This window comes from Tenebrio molitor, chromosome 5, assembly GCF_963966145.1.
Source record: "Tenebrio molitor chromosome 5, icTenMoli1.1, whole genome shotgun sequence".
In the NCBI taxonomy this organism is placed as follows: Eukaryota; Metazoa; Arthropoda; class Insecta; order Coleoptera; family Tenebrionidae; genus Tenebrio; species Tenebrio molitor.
In genome coordinates, this window is record NC_091050.1 from 15,560,769 (window position 1) to 15,577,766 (window position 16,998).

General features: G+C 43.4%; 6 protein-coding genes across 8 annotated transcripts in view; 2 read left to right on the plus strand and 4 right to left on the minus strand.

The window, feature by feature from the left end:
• The window catches only part of LOC138132331 (uncharacterized), a 94,638-nt gene that overhangs the window by 60,225 nt on the left and 17,415 nt on the right, over window positions 1-16,998 (plus strand). The window contains exons 7-8 of the mRNA XM_069049824.1: window positions 5,571-5,855; window positions 7,071-7,185. Coding sequence (XP_068905925.1) covers window positions 5,571-5,855; window positions 7,071-7,185 — 400 coding nt within the window. The remainder of the gene's footprint in view (window positions 1-5,570; window positions 5,856-7,070; window positions 7,186-16,998) is intronic.
• Window positions 7,214-8,586, minus strand: pck (Claudin superfamily protein pickel). Its single transcript, XM_069049812.1, has 4 exons — window positions 8,433-8,586; window positions 8,313-8,379; window positions 7,924-8,261; window positions 7,214-7,868 (listed from the first exon to the last, which is right to left on the minus strand). Exons 1-4 carry the CDS (start codon window positions 8,473-8,475, stop codon window positions 7,624-7,626), a joined length of 693 nt encoding a protein of 230 aa, XP_068905913.1. The 5' UTR covers window positions 8,476-8,586; the 3' UTR covers window positions 7,214-7,623.
• On the minus strand, window positions 8,738-10,033 carry sinu (sinuous). The gene is made up of 2 exons (XM_069049813.1): window positions 9,829-10,033; window positions 8,738-9,760 (listed from the first exon to the last, which is right to left on the minus strand). The coding sequence occupies exons 1-2, from the start codon at window positions 9,844-9,846 to the stop codon at window positions 9,092-9,094; spliced, it is 687 nt and encodes a 228-aa protein (XP_068905914.1). The 5' UTR covers window positions 9,847-10,033; the 3' UTR covers window positions 8,738-9,091.
• On the minus strand, window positions 10,604-12,276 carry kune (kune-kune). The gene is made up of 2 exons (XM_069049814.1): window positions 11,552-12,276; window positions 10,604-11,496 (listed from the first exon to the last, which is right to left on the minus strand). Exons 1-2 carry the CDS (start codon window positions 11,685-11,687, stop codon window positions 10,970-10,972), a joined length of 663 nt encoding a protein of 220 aa, XP_068905915.1. The 5' UTR covers window positions 11,688-12,276; the 3' UTR covers window positions 10,604-10,969.
• ND-B8 (NADH dehydrogenase (ubiquinone) B8 subunit) lies at window positions 12,486-12,986 on the plus strand. The gene is made up of 3 exons (XM_069049822.1): window positions 12,486-12,621; window positions 12,675-12,781; window positions 12,832-12,986. The coding sequence occupies exons 1-3, from the start codon at window positions 12,536-12,538 to the stop codon at window positions 12,912-12,914; spliced, it is 276 nt and encodes a 91-aa protein (XP_068905923.1). The 5' UTR covers window positions 12,486-12,535; the 3' UTR covers window positions 12,915-12,986.
• LOC138132321 (probable pseudouridine-5'-phosphatase) lies at window positions 12,931-15,415 on the minus strand. Of its 3 annotated transcripts, none has more exons than XM_069049811.1 (3): window positions 15,176-15,415; window positions 13,733-13,951; window positions 12,931-13,401 (listed from the first exon to the last, which is right to left on the minus strand). In XM_069049811.1, the coding sequence occupies exons 1-3, from the start codon at window positions 15,255-15,257 to the stop codon at window positions 12,992-12,994; spliced, it is 711 nt and encodes a 236-aa protein (XP_068905912.1). In that variant the 5' UTR covers window positions 15,258-15,415; the 3' UTR covers window positions 12,931-12,991. The 3 variants fall into 3 exon arrangements, with proteins under 3 accessions (XP_068905912.1, XP_068905910.1, XP_068905911.1); XM_069049809.1 differs by lacking the exon at window positions 13,733-13,951 and adding an exon at window positions 13,461-13,700 and having other exon boundaries at window positions 15,176-15,413; XM_069049810.1 differs by lacking the exon at window positions 13,733-13,951 and adding an exon at window positions 13,482-13,700 and having other exon boundaries at window positions 15,176-15,407.

A 16,998-nucleotide genomic window follows, 5' to 3' on the forward strand; every position in this document is an offset into this window, starting at 1 on the left:
AACTAAACGTCAACTAATTTTAACGATTTTAAGCGATTTGCCTCCTTTAAGGGGCTCGTCGAACAAAGAAACGTTGTATTCAACTCGTTCGTGTGTAAATTGGGCCGTTTTTGGCACTCGTGGGCCTCGTTTCACTCGCGTTTTTTGTCCAAGGGAAAAAAAGTTGAGTTGTGTTGGCTATGTTTTTTTGCCCAAGGAGGGGAAAAAGAGCCACTTTACTCCGTACAATCAGGGACGAAAGTTGCTCATTAAATAGCGGTCGTGCAAAAAATAAGATAAAGTTGATAAAAACATTTCTCTTTTAAATAATGTGCAAAACACCGTCTAGTGAACGCACTATACGGATTACGGATCAACTGTTTAAATCTTACGTTTTTACACGTGGATTCACAATCGGCGCTTCAACGCCAACTTTGAGGATACATTTAGATGAACTTTTTTTCTTGGCGCTGATATTTTGATGAAAACGCTCCCCTTGTTCATCACTTACAGCCCCTAAGTTTTGTGGAAAGAAGTCGAGATGAGAGTGCAGAAAATGCACTCAGAGACATTCGGCACCCATGTGTTTTATAATTTTTCAACAATTCTTAGATAAATATGGAATAATTTTCATTTCTATTATTGCCAAGACCACACTCTTAAAAGAATTCCAAGCAGCTAACTCTTCGGTATTTAATTTTTGAACAAAAACTTCATCGTGGATCACTTTCCTCTATTTGAGGTCCTACGAAAATTTCTTCTCGGATTTTTACATCACTTACTTTAGGAAAATAAATTGATTCGCGATTAGAAATCAATAGTAAAGGATCAAATTTAAGTTTATTTCGCATAATAATGCGCTAGGTTAACGTTTACCAATAAAAAATATATATTTCCATCACTCAATTTAAAGAGGAAAGTAGGCGTTTGCATCACATGTGAAGAAAGTAAATTACTTCCCTCACTAGTGGGGAAATAAAAAAAAAATGGATGCTCTTTGATACTTTCATTGAAATAACCTTCAGATATTTATATACATTTGGACCAATTCTTTATTAACAATTAGCACTTAATAGTTACTTAACTTTTTTTATCAGTATTATAGAAATTAAATGTACAATTTTCTGCATGAATTGAAACTCCAAATGTTTCTGTGTTTTTTTTTCTTCTAAATAATGTGTCGATACAGAGCTTGACGTTGACGCCAACCTAGCACTTCTTCTTGTCTCCATCTCAGGAACGCATTATTTTTCTTTCCGTAGCGTGCTCGAGATTTCATAGGTAATGACTCCAAAATTACTTAGTTCTCTGCTTCTAAAAGAAAAATGAAAAAACAAACTGCAGGAAGGAGGAAGGATGACCGATCCTTGCGACGGGCGCTAGTACCGCTACGCCGCCCACACTAGCGGGGAAGTTCTCGGGTTCCTTACTCACTTCAGATGAAATAAAATAAAAAAAATCTAATTGCGATAAGACCCGAGAAGAACCTCGTACAAAAAGTCGTTGGTGAGCGTCGATGCTCATTTCCAGACAAGGTCGATGACAATGTGATAAGAAGTACAATGTATAAAAATCTGAGATTTTTCGATAAGGAAAAACTAAGATGTAACAATGCTCCCAATTACGTAATTAACAATAAATAAACAATGATGATAAACGAAATTATAGAAATTATAATGAATATAATTTGTGAATGCCGCTTAATCAGTAATAATGAAAACAATAAATCATTAAATTACCCGTCGACGCTTAGCTAATAATAATAATCTGCACAAAACGGAATGAAAGGTTTTGGAAGCCATAGAAAATGAATTTCACCGCTCGTTCGGGACATGGATCCGGTGGTGGCTGAAGTCCAGGTTCCTCCAGGAGAGCCTCGGAGACGACGTCGGTCAGCAGACCCCGATGTGGATGTAGATCCGCTCTTCGGCGTTCAGTTCTGATGAACCTTACGCGGTGGGGCCGCTAATCCGCAGAATTCCTGAAGAATCGTCGCTCCAGCCAGCTCTCGTCGACTTCACACCACGACACAGCACTTGCCGCACTCTAAATCACCCACCTTTGACTCCCCCTTTGGGACACCCGTAAAGGCTTCAAAACAAAAAGAACTTCCTCAACTGTCCGTTTCGCCCCTCTCACATGGGTGTTTTTCGGCGGAAACCGGATACCACAGAGCGTGTGTGGTTCTAGAACGTTCGAAAATGTTCTCGAACAATACCCAAAGATTGAAATACAGATATAATTAAGACAATGTTTAAAGAGGTACAATCAAAAATCCACAGAATTTAAGACAAGAATGTGTATCAAGTCCACTACTATTCTCCTTTGTTGTAGACGACATTATAAAAGAATGCAAAGAAAAATACAAAAACTTTGCGGATGACATGGTGTTAGTAGCTGAAACAGAAGAATAACAAAACGTTGAAGTACACCAAAAAAGACAGTGGAAAATAGAGATGGAGGTAAGCATTGAAAAAAGCAACTAAAACATGATAACATCCACGAAGGAAGGAAAACATATAATCGTTATACAAAGACAAGAATTAGAACAGGTGACAAAGTACAATTACTTACATATAATCATAGAAGAATCTGGGAAAATAGACAGGGAAATAAACCAAAAAATTGGAAAAGCTTGCTATACAACTCCCTAAGAACCACATTCCTGGGGAAGAAAGAGATATGAAAGGAAATGAAAACACAAGTATACCAGAAAATAATACATAAATTTAAAATCACATACATAGGATGAAAGATGAAAGACTTACAAGAGAAATTTACGAAAGCAGAGAGCAGGGAAAGAATAAAATGGAACACCCACGACTGAGATGCGAGGACCAAATGCGACAAGAAGCGAAAAACGAAGAATACAGTAAAAGAAGGCAAGACGATTGGCACAGGATAGAAATTCTTGGAAAAGGAAGATAAGGAAAATATCCCAATATTACATTGTTCTATTGTATTACATTTGTATTGTATTACATCTATCTACTTAATGTTCCATGATATTGTTAGCGTTAACGTTAGTTCTAGAAATGTTCTGGATTCTTAACGTTACATTCTAACATTAGCCAACGGAAATCATTTATAAAAAGTACTGAAATACATGTAATTAGATCTAACGTTAACATTAACGTTTTAACATCGACGTAACGTTAACGCCATTGTGAAAGGGCTGTTACGGTACATTGGCGTTATTGATTAAATAAAATAAATTTTTGGAGAACTGTGAGAATTCTTGTTCGGGTGTTTCTTTGTTCTGCGAAATGGGTCCAAAGAAAGGTCTGGACATGGCTGTAGAGGGGTCGGGGTCGATGGAAAGCACGAATTAGTCCACGGTGCGATCGGGGTTGCAACCTCGGAAAATTACTTTCGAACGCAGCGGCCGTGATGGTGGCGTCCTCTTCCGGGAGCCATTGCCGATCCGACGATGAAATGAAAAATTGGGCGTTATCGTACGTCGCTTCCGTTTCCGTTCCCTGGAAACACCGTTTCACCGAGACGCCGTGATTTGTGTCCGAAAATTTCGCCTGGAAGGAGGGGCCGTCGACGTCGAGAGAACACAACGAAAGAGTCCTAAACGCGTTAGCTCGAGGACCACTCGAAATTGCCGACTCGAGATTCTCGCAGGAAGCAGGAATTGAACAATGGAATCGGACAACTTAAAGCGAGGGGTGCCGCCATGACGTAGATCGAGCGGGGGCTGTTCGTATTTGCGTACCGAGTTGTGCGAGCAATTCCTGCAGGGGAAAGTTTAAATGGATTTTTACGAATCACCGGTGCTCCCACCGTGCGAGAAGTCGACGACGACAGCATTCAAATTCCTGCGAAACGTTAGAATTCCTGCAAATTTTCGTCTTTGTGCTCTTCCACAAATAAAAATAGCATTTTAATCGTGCTAATTTAAAGCCAATAAAATCATTTATTCCGTTGATGAATTTGTAATTACTGTGTCATTTAACAGAATTCCGGTTTGTGCGATTGAAAGCGCGAATTAAAAATCCAGCAAGAATATTGTGGTGGAAAATTTCGAGCACGCGTCAGTTGGTAACCACGATAATCTTTCATCACGCGTGCTGTAATATGTATTGCTGGAAATGATTTAATCCAGACTGGGGACATTAATCATACAATTCCTGCTAAGTGTGGGAATTTGGGTGGAGCACGTGTCGGTGGTAATTCCCAATCGTAAAGCGTTCCCAATTGGGAATATGGAAATTAAGATTCGCACAATTCCTCCAACTATTCGTCTTACAAACGTAAAAATATCTCCGAGATTATTCTAAAGCAGGAATTTCTTGTTGGATTCCCGCTTTGCGTTCATCCCGAATTGTCTAAAGCTAACGAGATGTGATTCTCTCTTGTCTCGGTGTACCACCGTCCAAGTGAAATCGGATTTTAACAGATTATTGTGAAATGAAAAGTTAAGATGGAGAAATTTTGCGTGAGTGTTGGATCGGAGGGGAGCATTTGGTGTTTGTGATGTCGAAGCAGTCAAATCAGTCGAAATCTATAAATGCGAATGGGACTGATCAAAATGCCGACCACGACACTTCCATCTAGGTTCGATGGCGAAGCGAACCATAACGCAAATTCTGATCGATTCGTAAAAAACGGATAATCGTCTCTCGTTCGAGGCGGAACGCGCGAATAAACCGGTGATAAATGGTGATGGTCGGCCGAACGGTTTTCACTTTTATTGTGGCCCATCCCGACGAACGAGAAATTCCAACCGGACTGACGTCAACGGGCGATTTTTCCCTCTTCCACGAATAAATGGCCTTTAAGGAAGTTAGCAGGAGAATAAAGTCGCTCGTAAAAGTTCCCCCAACTTTTAATAAATGCAAATCCGACAGGCAAGACGGAATGAAAAAATTACAATGCATCTGGAGATAATAAAGGGAGAAGCGGGGACGCGAACATCGATTCGAACAATTCATTTTGTTTGTCGAGAAAACGAGTCGCGGACTTCCCGGAAAAAGTCTCTATTAATAATCTCGTGCCGGGTCTGTTTTTAATGGAAAATAGAAGCGCCTTCTCACGATGCATTTAAAATTCGCTTTGGGAGCAGATCAAAGGCCGAAGAAATCCGAGACGTCGATCACGATGAAAGGAGGCAAAAGAGCGACGGTTTGTTTATTTTGCCCCCGCGCGCATCCATTCTGACTAATTGCCCGCGTAAATCACGGATCTCTTTGACAGCCCCCGGTGTCTCTACACAAACGGAATCCTCACTAATCATTTAACATATCTCCCCGAAATTAGAGTCGATATAACTCGAATCGAGACAAGATCGAGTCTCTCAGGTCTACTCGATTAATTACGACGCAAGTTCCTCGGAGCGTTCACAAGACTGACACAATTAAAATAAAATTATTTCGTCGTAGACGAATCGATAGATTTCGGCGTTCTTCCCCCGAGGAATTCCAATTAAATCGAGATAATGGAGTGGCAGCCGCTCGCCCGGCACCTCCACCATATTTCGTACGAAAACCTGCAACGGACTGCACCGGATTGTCTGTTGCACTCGCGATTCCTCTCTCGAAAGCTTGGGATCACTATGTCTAAACTGGTCCTGTGATTCGTTGCAGATGGACGGTCGCATCCACTTGGGCAAGTCGGTGATGAGCGGAGGCGGCGTCGCCCGCAATATCTGCGAGGCCCTCATCAAACTGGGTTGCCGTCCCCTCTTCATATCCGTGTTGGGCGACGATCCGCAGGGGAGCATCTTGAAGAAAGTCCTCCCGCAGGACGGTGGCGTGGAAGTCCTGAAAGGACGCAGCACGGGCCAGTGCACCGTCGTCTTGGATAGCAAGGGCGAGTGTAAATTCTTGGCAGGCGACATGGACATCCATCAGCAGATCACACCCCAAATGGTAACCCCAACGGCGAGTCCCGTCGAGACGCGTGACAGTATGTGCGAAAATGGTATTCTAGTCTAGAAATTTGAAAAAAAAAAAAAAATTTCCAGTACCTTTCTCTTAAAGAACACAATTATTGTTTTTTTTTTAGATGAAGGGAACTGCCGGAATCGTGACAGTCATTTGGGAACTTTTCGTTTGCGAGGTTGTACCAAATCGCGTACAAGCTTAAATGTCATAATTTTATTCGTAAAAATAAATTCTGCAGTTTAAGAAAAACCCAAAAAAGCTTAAAACATTTTGTTCTAGACTAGAATACCCCCGTAAGTCGCAAGGAATTTTTTGCACTGCGTCGTATTAATTATGGGAGAAACTGCGTAATAATGTGTGGGGTGTCTAGTTCCGCGATTTATATTGGGGTTGTGGCGGTTTGTACTGGGGGAGGGAGGCAAAGAAACGTAGTGGGGAGTGTGCACACTTGGGGGAGCTGGTCGTAAAAAGCGATCCGCGAGCTCAAATTGTCGCACAAGAACCATTCGGGTATAAGAGTGAAAAATCAAAATCAACATCTCTTGTAGATTTTTTCGTCACGACAAAATTCCAGCCTGCTGGAGAGATTGTTGATGTGTTCGGGACTCTCTGGATTGGATTGAAGAGAATGCGTGAGGAAAATGTACAAATCCGAGAGGGATGACTCGTAAAATTTCCGGTTCCTGTCTTGTTTGCCTCCTTTGCGTAAATACGAAATCTATATTTATTTCGGCGGGCAAAGGAACACTAAATATAAATTCGCGTTTTGTTTCCTGGCAAAACAAATCGATTAAAAAAGAAAAATTTACGTGCCGGAAGTTATGCTTTGTCTGTTGTGTTTTCTTTCACTCGAAGTAGCCGTTTGAAATTAAAAAGGCCACATCAAAAGTAGCAGAGTTAAAAACACCTCCGACCCAAATCTCTCCGGTAAAAAAACAAACTGACGGAATCATAACTGGGTGATTAATTGATCGGGAGACCTGGTTAGAGGTTGAGATACTCAGGAAGTTAGATTTTTCGTATTATACCTGAACGAAGTGTATTAAATGTAAATGGTGCGCAAGTCGAGAATTATTTCGGTTTGTTTATCAGTCACGGGGGTATTTGTTACTTTGACGTCAGAATAAACGCACTTCTATCTTATCTTGTGTCAACGCGTCCAGTGTAGGTTAGTCCGTTGTAGAAAATGTCTATTTCTAGATCCTCGAAAACGAAGAAGCGATCAAACGAGCTCCCTTGATAGTTTTCGACGCAAATCTGAGCATTCCCACCATCGACACGATCCTGAAACTGGCAGGAGATCACGATGTACCAGGTGAGTGAAAAATAACAACCATCACACGTTTATTAACGTCATAAAATATTTAATTTATTGTGCAGTACGTTACCCTTATTTGAAAAAACTAGCATATCCAAGACGTGGATAAAAATACTTAAACCTACATATAAAAAAATAATAGCAATAACAATTCTTATAATATAAGAACTACTAAATTAAATACTGATTTTTAGATAATTTGTAACAAAAATCTCTAGGTTCAAATTCGAACGCACGTAAAAAAATGGACGGAATGCGTAATCTCCATCAAAAAACTATGCTGAATGCTTTGAGTAGATACATTTTAAAGATACGTTAGTGCTCTAGGTTTCTATAATATCGTACAATGTTACTGACATTAGAAAAATAGCTTTTGAAGTGTTTAAAGGCACACTGTGCGCAAACGAACGCTAAAACGGCCCCGTTATCGGGTCTTTACCAGCCGAGACGGTGCTGGGGGTTGGGGTGCATCTGCATGATGAGATTCCTGGACTCCCGCCTCAGCTCGTAGCTCTGTCGCGCTTCGTAGTACAGACAGATGGCGGCGAAACCGTGAAAGAAGAAAGAAATGACTGCCAGACCGTAAGACCAGCAGAGATAATTAAAATTGGGGTACATCAACCAGTCGCGTCTTACGTGGGAACCGCCGAAGATAGCCACGGCCAGAAACATGAAAACGGCTGAAAAAAAATGGAATGGTGAATAAAATGAAAAATAAAAATACAATGTGACTACTTGTTGTGGTGACACAGACGAAATCAATTGTTGACAGGATCCATTCGTATTGCAAGACGAATTCGAGCGGCCAACGCACCAACTGCAGCGCCATCATCACTTGACAGCCGAAACTGAGAAGGAATGACATGGTCACGAAAGCTTGCACCGCCATCAGCCATGGCGGCAGAAGCCACTCGCGGATCACGTAGAATTCGCGACTGAAGACGTGATGGCAGCCGTCGAACAGGTGGTCGAATTGGTAGTACGGGTATCGGAAGTTGTCGAAGCAGTACTCCCACAGGCCCATGTTTTTGAACTGGGAGAAAGTCTCATCGAAGGATTTGACCCAGTAGGGGCTGAAAAGAGACGAGTTGGTGATGGACAGTTAAATTATTGTCGGGACGAACCTGCAAAAGGCGATCATGAGGAATAAGCCGCCGATGTAGGTGAGCAGGGCCCCGTTTACGAGATAACCTGAAACAAGTAGGTGTGTCACTTGTTGATGGGCAATTGCGGTAGACACGTACCAGAAGCTTTGGGGTACTCGTTCTTTTCCTCTGCGCGCACCATTTTCACGGCGGGTCGCGGATCAAGCTAATTTAACGATATTTACTAGCAACTGCCACAAATTACTAATCGCTTGGTTATTTTAATTGTTTACACCTGTCATGTTGGCTGCAATTTAGGTTGACACGCCCATCTTAAGGTGGTCAACAAGTGTGGTCAACTGTGGCACCTTAAAAAGTTAAAAACACTAAATTTGAGCCGGGTTGCCATGTTTTACTACGTATTTTGAATTTTACATTCCACATTTTTTTTAATTGTAAAAGAATAAAATAGAAAATATTTTATTACAACTTTTCTTAGCGATACAAACAGTAAATGGATTATAAAACATTTGTAAAAACGATATGACTATGTAAGGCATTAAGGCAGCGATTTATTGCGTCGATGTCATGTCATGTAATGTAATAAAGTGTTATTTTAAAATCACAAATGACTCAATAATGGACGGAACAATAACTTAAAATAGTCTGTAACTATCTACAGACATGGAAATTGCTTAAAATAATAAGTAGTACCAAGATTCTAAAACTAGAAAAAAAAAAATGGACGTTACAATTAGCAAACATAAATGCTAAAATATTTGTACACATGGACGGACGTATCCAAGCTTAGCCTCAGCTCAAGCTTTGGTTCCCCTTTCCAACTCGAACGCTGTCTGGGAATCCTTCAACTGGCGCCTTTTCTTCTGCTGCACGTGCCCGTCGGTCAAAAATAAAATCGCCGAGACTAGACACGCCACCACCCCGCAACAAGCCAACACAAAAGACCACCCAAAGAAGTTGTTGTCGTGGCCCGGCATCCACTCGTTCCTGTTAGCGGTGGACGCGAACACGATGACGGCGATGGCGCCGCACAAGCCCCCACCCAACAAGATCCAGGCGTTCAACTTGATCAACGTGATGAACTGCTTCTGATCAGGGCCGCAGCACAGAAAATACAACAGAGTCAGAATGGCACTGATCAAGACCGCTATGAAACACAGCGTGAAGAAAAACTGCGTGGCCACCATGAAACCCGGGATGAGAAAACCGCGGATCTGGTCGTAGCCCGTGGTGAAGGGGTCGTAGATCCAGCGGCAGCCCACGAAGAAGCGGTTCTCTCTGGTGTCGTAGGGGTCGCGCAACGACCGGAAGCAGTGCGTCCACAAGCCGAGGCGATTCAGCTTGGCGCCGGTGATGCGATAGTCGGAGACCAGCCAGCTGGGGGTGGCGAAAGCCACCACGATCAGAACGAACGAGAGGACGAAAAAGAAAATAGCGACGTTTCCGGACAGCGACCTGCGCTTAGTCTGCAAAACAAAACACGGTGATTTTGACAGTTTTGTTGACAGTCGTGCAAGGGCTGTTTATTGTTTACCTCGTCGTAGTCGGCCATTGTTGATGGTCGAATCTAGAAAAATGGGTCTGGTGGATGGGCGGCGCTGGTATTAGTCACGAATTAAACTTGCACACACTACCAAGGTTCAGGCGGTTATGTTTTGATGACATTAGAATTGTTTTCAGCACGGTACACACCGACTCTTTGCGCTTCGACCACACCTGTTCGTGGTTCAAACGCCGTTCGGGTGTCAATCTATGCGGAGCGGCACAAAACTGATGTGACCTATTTTTTGAAGAAACTTGCGAGTTCGTCCGTTCGGAAGTGAATCTTCACGGACGACACGGAACACGGATGACAATGCACGTTTTCGAAAAAAAAAAAATCAAATGACAAAGATTTTATTTTGACAGTGTTCGTACGACTTAATCAACGATGTGTCTAGAACGGGTCGCGTGGTACAAAAGTGTTTTCGTCGTGAAGTCGATTAGATCTGATTTGAAAATAAAAAGTAAAATCACGTCGTGAATTAAGTTTTAATTGGGACTTGTGACGCGACGGTTGGAGGTCAGAAGACGTAGTCGCTTGTTCCGCTCGCGCGTTTTTACGACTCGACTATTTAAAAGGATGGTGGATAATTAACCTAGGTCACATTAAGACAAGACAGTCTTTGAAACGTGTCCCATGCATATGAATATTCACTTTAGACCCATTACACAACGGAACAAATTACCTCAAGGTCTTGTCCATAATCACAACAATGGACATACTTGAACTACTTGAAAAGGGAAAGAAAAATTAACATAAACCCGAATTGTCGTCAAATAGTGTATATTTTATCTTGTTCGCACTACACGAGTTTGTACAATTAAGTGTCTTACACTCAACTACATCAACAATAATAATAATTCGTAAAAAACTATGTATACATACTTATATTATATAAAAAAATATGTTACTTATTGTATTAGATAGAATACTACACCTTAGACGAATACAAGGCAATCGTTTGATGTGCTCTTTTCGGACGGAACAAAATAAATATTAGAGAGAAACGATTCGCGGTTCAGATCTAGGCGTAAATAAAATCAGCTGCGCGACATAAACACAAAACGTTAAAATAAATTTGTCACAATTAATAGAATTAATTAAATAACGAAACAAATTCGACTTTCGTCGGTTAGATGTCGGTGTGGGAGGGTTTGGGCGCCTCCATACTGTACTGGGAGGAGGGCCTCGACCTATCGAGCGATTTGTAGCGGACTCGCCGACCCTCGGCAAGAAATAGGGCCCCGGCGGGCCACAACAGCAGCGACCCGATCACGGCGAACGCGAACGACCACCCCAGGTCGTTGTGTTGCCAGTAGGGCATCCAGTCGCGCCTATCGCCGTTCGCCCCAAATGTTATGACAGCAATCAACCCACACAACCCTGCGATCCAGTGGTTAAGCGCGTTGCTCATCAAGAGAATGATGTACTTGTCGTGATCACGGCTGCAGAAGCAGTAGAGCCACGTGAGGGCCACCGCCACCAGTACTAGTGTCATGCATAGGGTGAAAAAGAACTGAGTGGCTATGAAGAATCCAGGCAAGAGGAAGTCATGGATTATGTAGTACTCTTCTTCGAAGACCCACCAGCAGCCGGTGAATTTGTTGTCGTAGTGGTGGCGGAAGTCCTCGAAATTGCGAAAACAAACCTCCCATAAACCTGGAAATGAGCGTGTTGCCACTCCTACTTTGATCGGTCGGCGATTGGGTCTTACCTATGCGGAGGAATTTGGGGTCGGGGATTTGTCCATCGTTGACAAGCCAGTAGCCAGAACAGAAGGCGGTTAAAATGAAGAAAAACGACGTTACCGATAAGATTACAGCACAAATTCCTGTTTTTGTTTTCGCCATTTTCGCCTGTTGTCACTGTCAGTTTCACAAATTTTAGGGTGTTTTGGTTTGTAACCAGTCACTAAAGCGGCAATTTTAATTTGTTTCAGTTCTCTTCGAACCCACCGACTTGGAGATTTCGATCAAGCCGTTTCAGACGGACAAGTGGAGGGCTATCAAGTTTATCACGCCGAATTTGAGTGAATTGAGACACATTGCGTCGCATTTTGAGATTTCCAGGCGGAGAAAGTACAAGGACGAGTTCGACGAAGCAGCCGACGTCGCAAGTAAACTAACAGATTATGTCAACAACGTAATTGTAACTTTAGGGGCCAAAGGAGTGATCGTTGCGAGGAAAGGAGAAGCGTCAGATTCTTTCTTTTCGTCGAAATGCAGCAAAGTGAGCGTTAGGCATTATCCGGCCAACAGAAACAAGGGGGTCGTGAGTGTCAGCGGGGCTGGTGACAGTCTAGCCAGTGGTCTCATCGCGGCTATGATAAGAGGGTTGAGTGAGGAGCAATGCGTTGCTGTTGGATTAGCAGCAGCCCAGACAGCTTTAACCTCTGCTGGTCCAGTCGCAAAAAATTTATTTGGGAGGAATCATGAAGTCTGGAAGACCAAAGCGACTTTCAAGACGTTGCTGTAACAAAGTAGATCAGATTTTATACGAGATTTTTATATTTTAATTGAGAATATATCATTTAAAAATTGTTTTTTACGTTTATTGTGTTGTTTGATTCGAAAATTTTGAATTTGGATTGGAGGTATTAGCGGCGAAAGGTTGGTATTGCTATAGTTTGACATTTTGATTTTTGATCTGTCAAAAATTAGATCAATTAGGAAGGTTATTATTTAAAATAAAAGTAATAATGTCTGCTGCAATTAAATTTGGTTCGCGATTGAAAGAAGTAAGGATTCATTTGTGCCAGAAGTCTCCGTGTTGTCAAGGTGTCAGGTAAATTAATTCAATTTAGATTTTTTTTTGAGGTTATGTAATATGTTGTGTAGAGATTTCATCGAGCAACATTACGTTTCCGTGAAATCTAACAACCCCAAAGTACCCATTTTGATAAGGGAGTGTTCAGGTGTGGAGCCCAAATTGTGGACGAGGCACGGTAAGACTCTCAACGATGCGATAATCCCCTTGTTGAAAGAGTTTTCTCAGAACTAGGTAAGGAGACTTGCGTTTCCTTGAAGGACCTCAGCGCTTCAGACGTCCTCGAACAGATCTCGTCCGTGGCCAAATAGAATAAAACCCACAATGTAGTAAATGTAAATAATTAAATCTTCTATTAATAAAATATGTACACTAGTTACAAATTTGGTCATTTGAGAGGCGGTAACCCGAAAAGTTCGGGTTTAACCTCCTCCAAAGAGTGTAGTCGCAATGTAGCCATTTTGCACAAACTTTCGTCGGTCTGCTCATCAGGTACCATGACCACCTGCATCCCCGCCCCCAGAGCCGCCTGCACCCCGTTCGGCGCGTCCTCGAACACCAAACACAGCTCCGGCTTCGGACAGTCTTTGAACCGCGAAGCGCAGACCAGAAATATGTCGGGGTTGGGCTTGCCGCGCTTCACTTCGGGATCGCTTCCCCCGGTCACCACGTGGCTGAACATGGAGAAGAGCGCCGCGTGCTTGGCCACCTTCAGGTCATACGTGTCTTGTCCGGACGACGTGGCCACCGCCATGGGGATCTGCTTCGAGTGGAAGTGCTTGACGAGTCGCTCGGCACCTGCAACCGGCCATCGCTGTGATTTCGTCGTTCTCGCGGGGCTTGTCTCCGAACTAAACTAGAAATTTGGGCGCCTCTACCTGGCATCACTCGCACGTCAGCCAGAGACTGTTCCGCCATCGATTTGTACTGCTGCAGGAACTTTTCGGGGGACATGGGGAGATTCATCTCGGTGACGGCGACCTTGGCGCTCTCTTCCTCGACGCGGCCGATCACTTTGGCGCGGATCTCCGGAGTGTATACTTTACCATGGGACTTGGCGATGTCGCTGAACACTCGTTTGTATATCGTTTCCGTATCTGTAAATAGAAATTCTGGGTTTATTACATACCTGGCATCAGCTCGGCATCGGTCATTATCGAGGGGTATTCCGCCCTGACCAAATTGTAATATTCTTTCCAGGTGATGGGCAGATTTAACAGTTTGACTACCTCTTGGGCGGCATCGACACCCGTAAAACCCAGAACTTTTTGCTTTATTTCGTATGTGTAGGTTTTGCCGTATTTGCTCACTACGCTCTGAGCCGCTTTTGTGTACAAACTTTCGGTATCTGCAATGGTTTTGCACGGTTAAACCGGCCCAGACCCACAACGGATAACAAAACAAAACAAAAACATATAAACCTATCATTACGGAAACACATGGCTGAGATTAAATGGGCCTATAGTATAACAAATGTCAAAAATGAGAATCTGGGACTATCGAGCGTGACTGATCGGGGTCGATTGGGTCCAACTCTGGCAATGACGACACCACCACCAACAAATATCGTATACAATTAAAAACGTCACGTTTAAAAAACTTTTCAATGGGACGAAGCTATCTACGAGTCGAATTTGGTTTGGAATGGCCAAGTTGTCCCAAACTTTTAACTACGAATTAATCTCGTTAAGGGAGTGTTCTAGTCTAGAAATAGATCTTTCTATTAAATTTAGCACCCTGTCAGACAGCCTTTAGGGAATAGAGTTTTAAAGTGTCTCCAAAACCTGATCTGGCAATTTCCAAAATTGACTAATTTATAGCGATTTGAAAACATTTCCTCATTAAAACGGTGAATACGAAAAAACGTCATTGTAAGGGAGAAAACTTTTAACGCGTGTTTTCTCAACAACCGGGGCCGCTGTTCGTTCAAATGAACAAACTCAACGGTTGAAGTAGTTTTTCTAGAGAATTTTAATTTTTGCCAAGCGCAGAGTACACCGAATCAGAAAGAAACATTTTGACCCCAAATTGTACGAATGGAAAATTTTTACCACCCCCCATAAATCTGCCCCTATACCTTTTTTAAGTGCAGGTACACACCCCTGCTGGCATTGACTTTAAATGCATTCCCAGAAAAATTTTGAAAAAGTCTTGGAAAACAAAATTTTCGTACACTTTGAATTGATTCTTCACGTATGATTTTGAATATTTCCTTGAACGTTGTCCTGGAAAGATTAAGATTTTTCTGACTCACTGGGAAACGTTACAAAAACCATTTGAGAACCTAACGATGGGCATAGATTTACGAACAATATCATGGCAAATCTGAGAGATGTAGTGAAATTTGTAAAATGAAGGATGGTTTAAGTGATTTGAGAGGATGTGTCTCGAATGAGTGGTTAAATTTCAAAAATTTATTTGTGAAGTTATTTTGTGAATGTGAGTTATGCAACCAAAGAAACACGGGGGTCCGACGGTGGCGCCAGTATCGCCGCGCTTGCAATGACGTTTATGCAATCGTGACGTCCGGTGCGAAATTCGGCGAAAACCCGCAAATGCACAATGCACTCACCCAGCAGCAGGCCATCAAGATCGAAAATGACGTGAGTGACCTTTTTGAAAGCCAGCTTGGCCGCACAAGAGACCCTGTTCATTTCAAGTGAACTCCGGGCGAATCACTGGAATTTTGACAGACAAATCGCAATCGAACAAATGACGACGATAACGATCAAGCCCCTGTCGAAATTCGCGGAAATTTGCAAAAAACAACCGACAAGCGGGACGAATCGCGTGCACAGCCGTCCCCTCTACATCGCAGCTTCCCCTGCGCAGGCGCAGCGAGCACGCACGAATTTTTTAACCGGAAAACGTCAGTGGTGCGCATGCACGCTAGAAGAGAGGTATACGTTGTTGCGCGCGGGGTCCTCGAACAGTTACCGGAATTACCGGAATGTGAATGTCGGGGGTTGATGTGCCTTAGCAACCAAAAGCCGTGATGGATCGGAGGTAGGCGCGACGCGAGAGGGACCGAATCGCGACATACAAACAATACATATCTAGCGGGCTAGGGGAAATTTCTTTGAAGCGATGGCTGTGATCTACAGGGGGCAGAGTATACGAATGCGACAGGGTATCGTCCTGGTGCTGATGCTGGTCGGGGCCAGCGCCGGTCCCCAGCAGGGCTGCGACCAGGCGAGGAGGGACGTCGAGGACGCCGGACTTCCGGCGGCGTGGCTCCAGGACAGACCGGCCGGTGGTGAGTGCCTCCAGTTTTCACCCCTCCTGAATTATACAAAAAATAACGATCCTGTCGGCCCGATAAGCCTTTCGTGCGGTTCGATTCGTGCACATGGGGCGCTATCGCGGCGGCCATCGGTATTTTGCAATTGTTTTAAATTACCAACTGAAATGTCAAACACACGAAACGATTTCAATTTACACAAACGTTAATTCCCCTTTATTGGCGGCGGTTAAATCGACGCGTTAAATTTTTTACTGCTTCCTATTTTCCTGTAAATCGCCCCGACGGTTTTATTGCCAACCTTTAACGGCCCAACGAGGTCTAATTAATTTTTTCCGACCAGTCAAAATCTCGACTGCCGAACCGGAATGTTAATTTTCAGTGGACGAGGTTCTTGCCCCGAGGCCGGATTATTTGCCAGTGCATGGGGTGGCCCCTCATAACTGTCAGGGATGGGCTCCGGACCGTAAAACAGGCGACAGCTATTACCACTTGTCTGCAAAGCCCTAAAGAACCTGACGTCGTCACTTACCTCCCGTCATCAGCCATTGTCATACTAGATCCACCGATAAGATAACTCAAAAACCTACAAAACCCAAATTCAACTCCGTTTCACGAGTCTCTTCAATTGCATTCCTGAACCCAAGACACACACACACGTTGCGTGTGTGTGTCTTTGACAGTAGCCCAACTGTCACTTTTGACATTTGCACCTCTACAATTTACCGAAGCAATCACCGACATCATTTTGAACAGACAAACTTCTTTACCCATCTCCGTTTTCATTTGTAGCATTGCATGGTACACGTGTCCGGTTCGACCGGAATTGACATCGCATTCAATTTCCAATTTGAAATGTCGGTGCGATTGTTCCTGGTTCGGCGTTCGGAATCGTGTCAGAAACGATCTCATTCATGTGCGTTCTTGATCGTCGGATTTACATTCTTGGGGGCCGGCTGAATGGGCCCCGATCCTCTCTCACGGTGCTCCGGCCGACGCACACTTTTCAATGGAAGTGGTTTAATAAAATGGTGAATAATCAATTACCGAGGCGCAGCCCTCGTGTGATGAATGAGGGTGTGAAGTGACACACACACACATCTGCAGAGGGAGTTATTTTTAAAGAGGGTTGCTCGATAATGCCCCGAGGCACG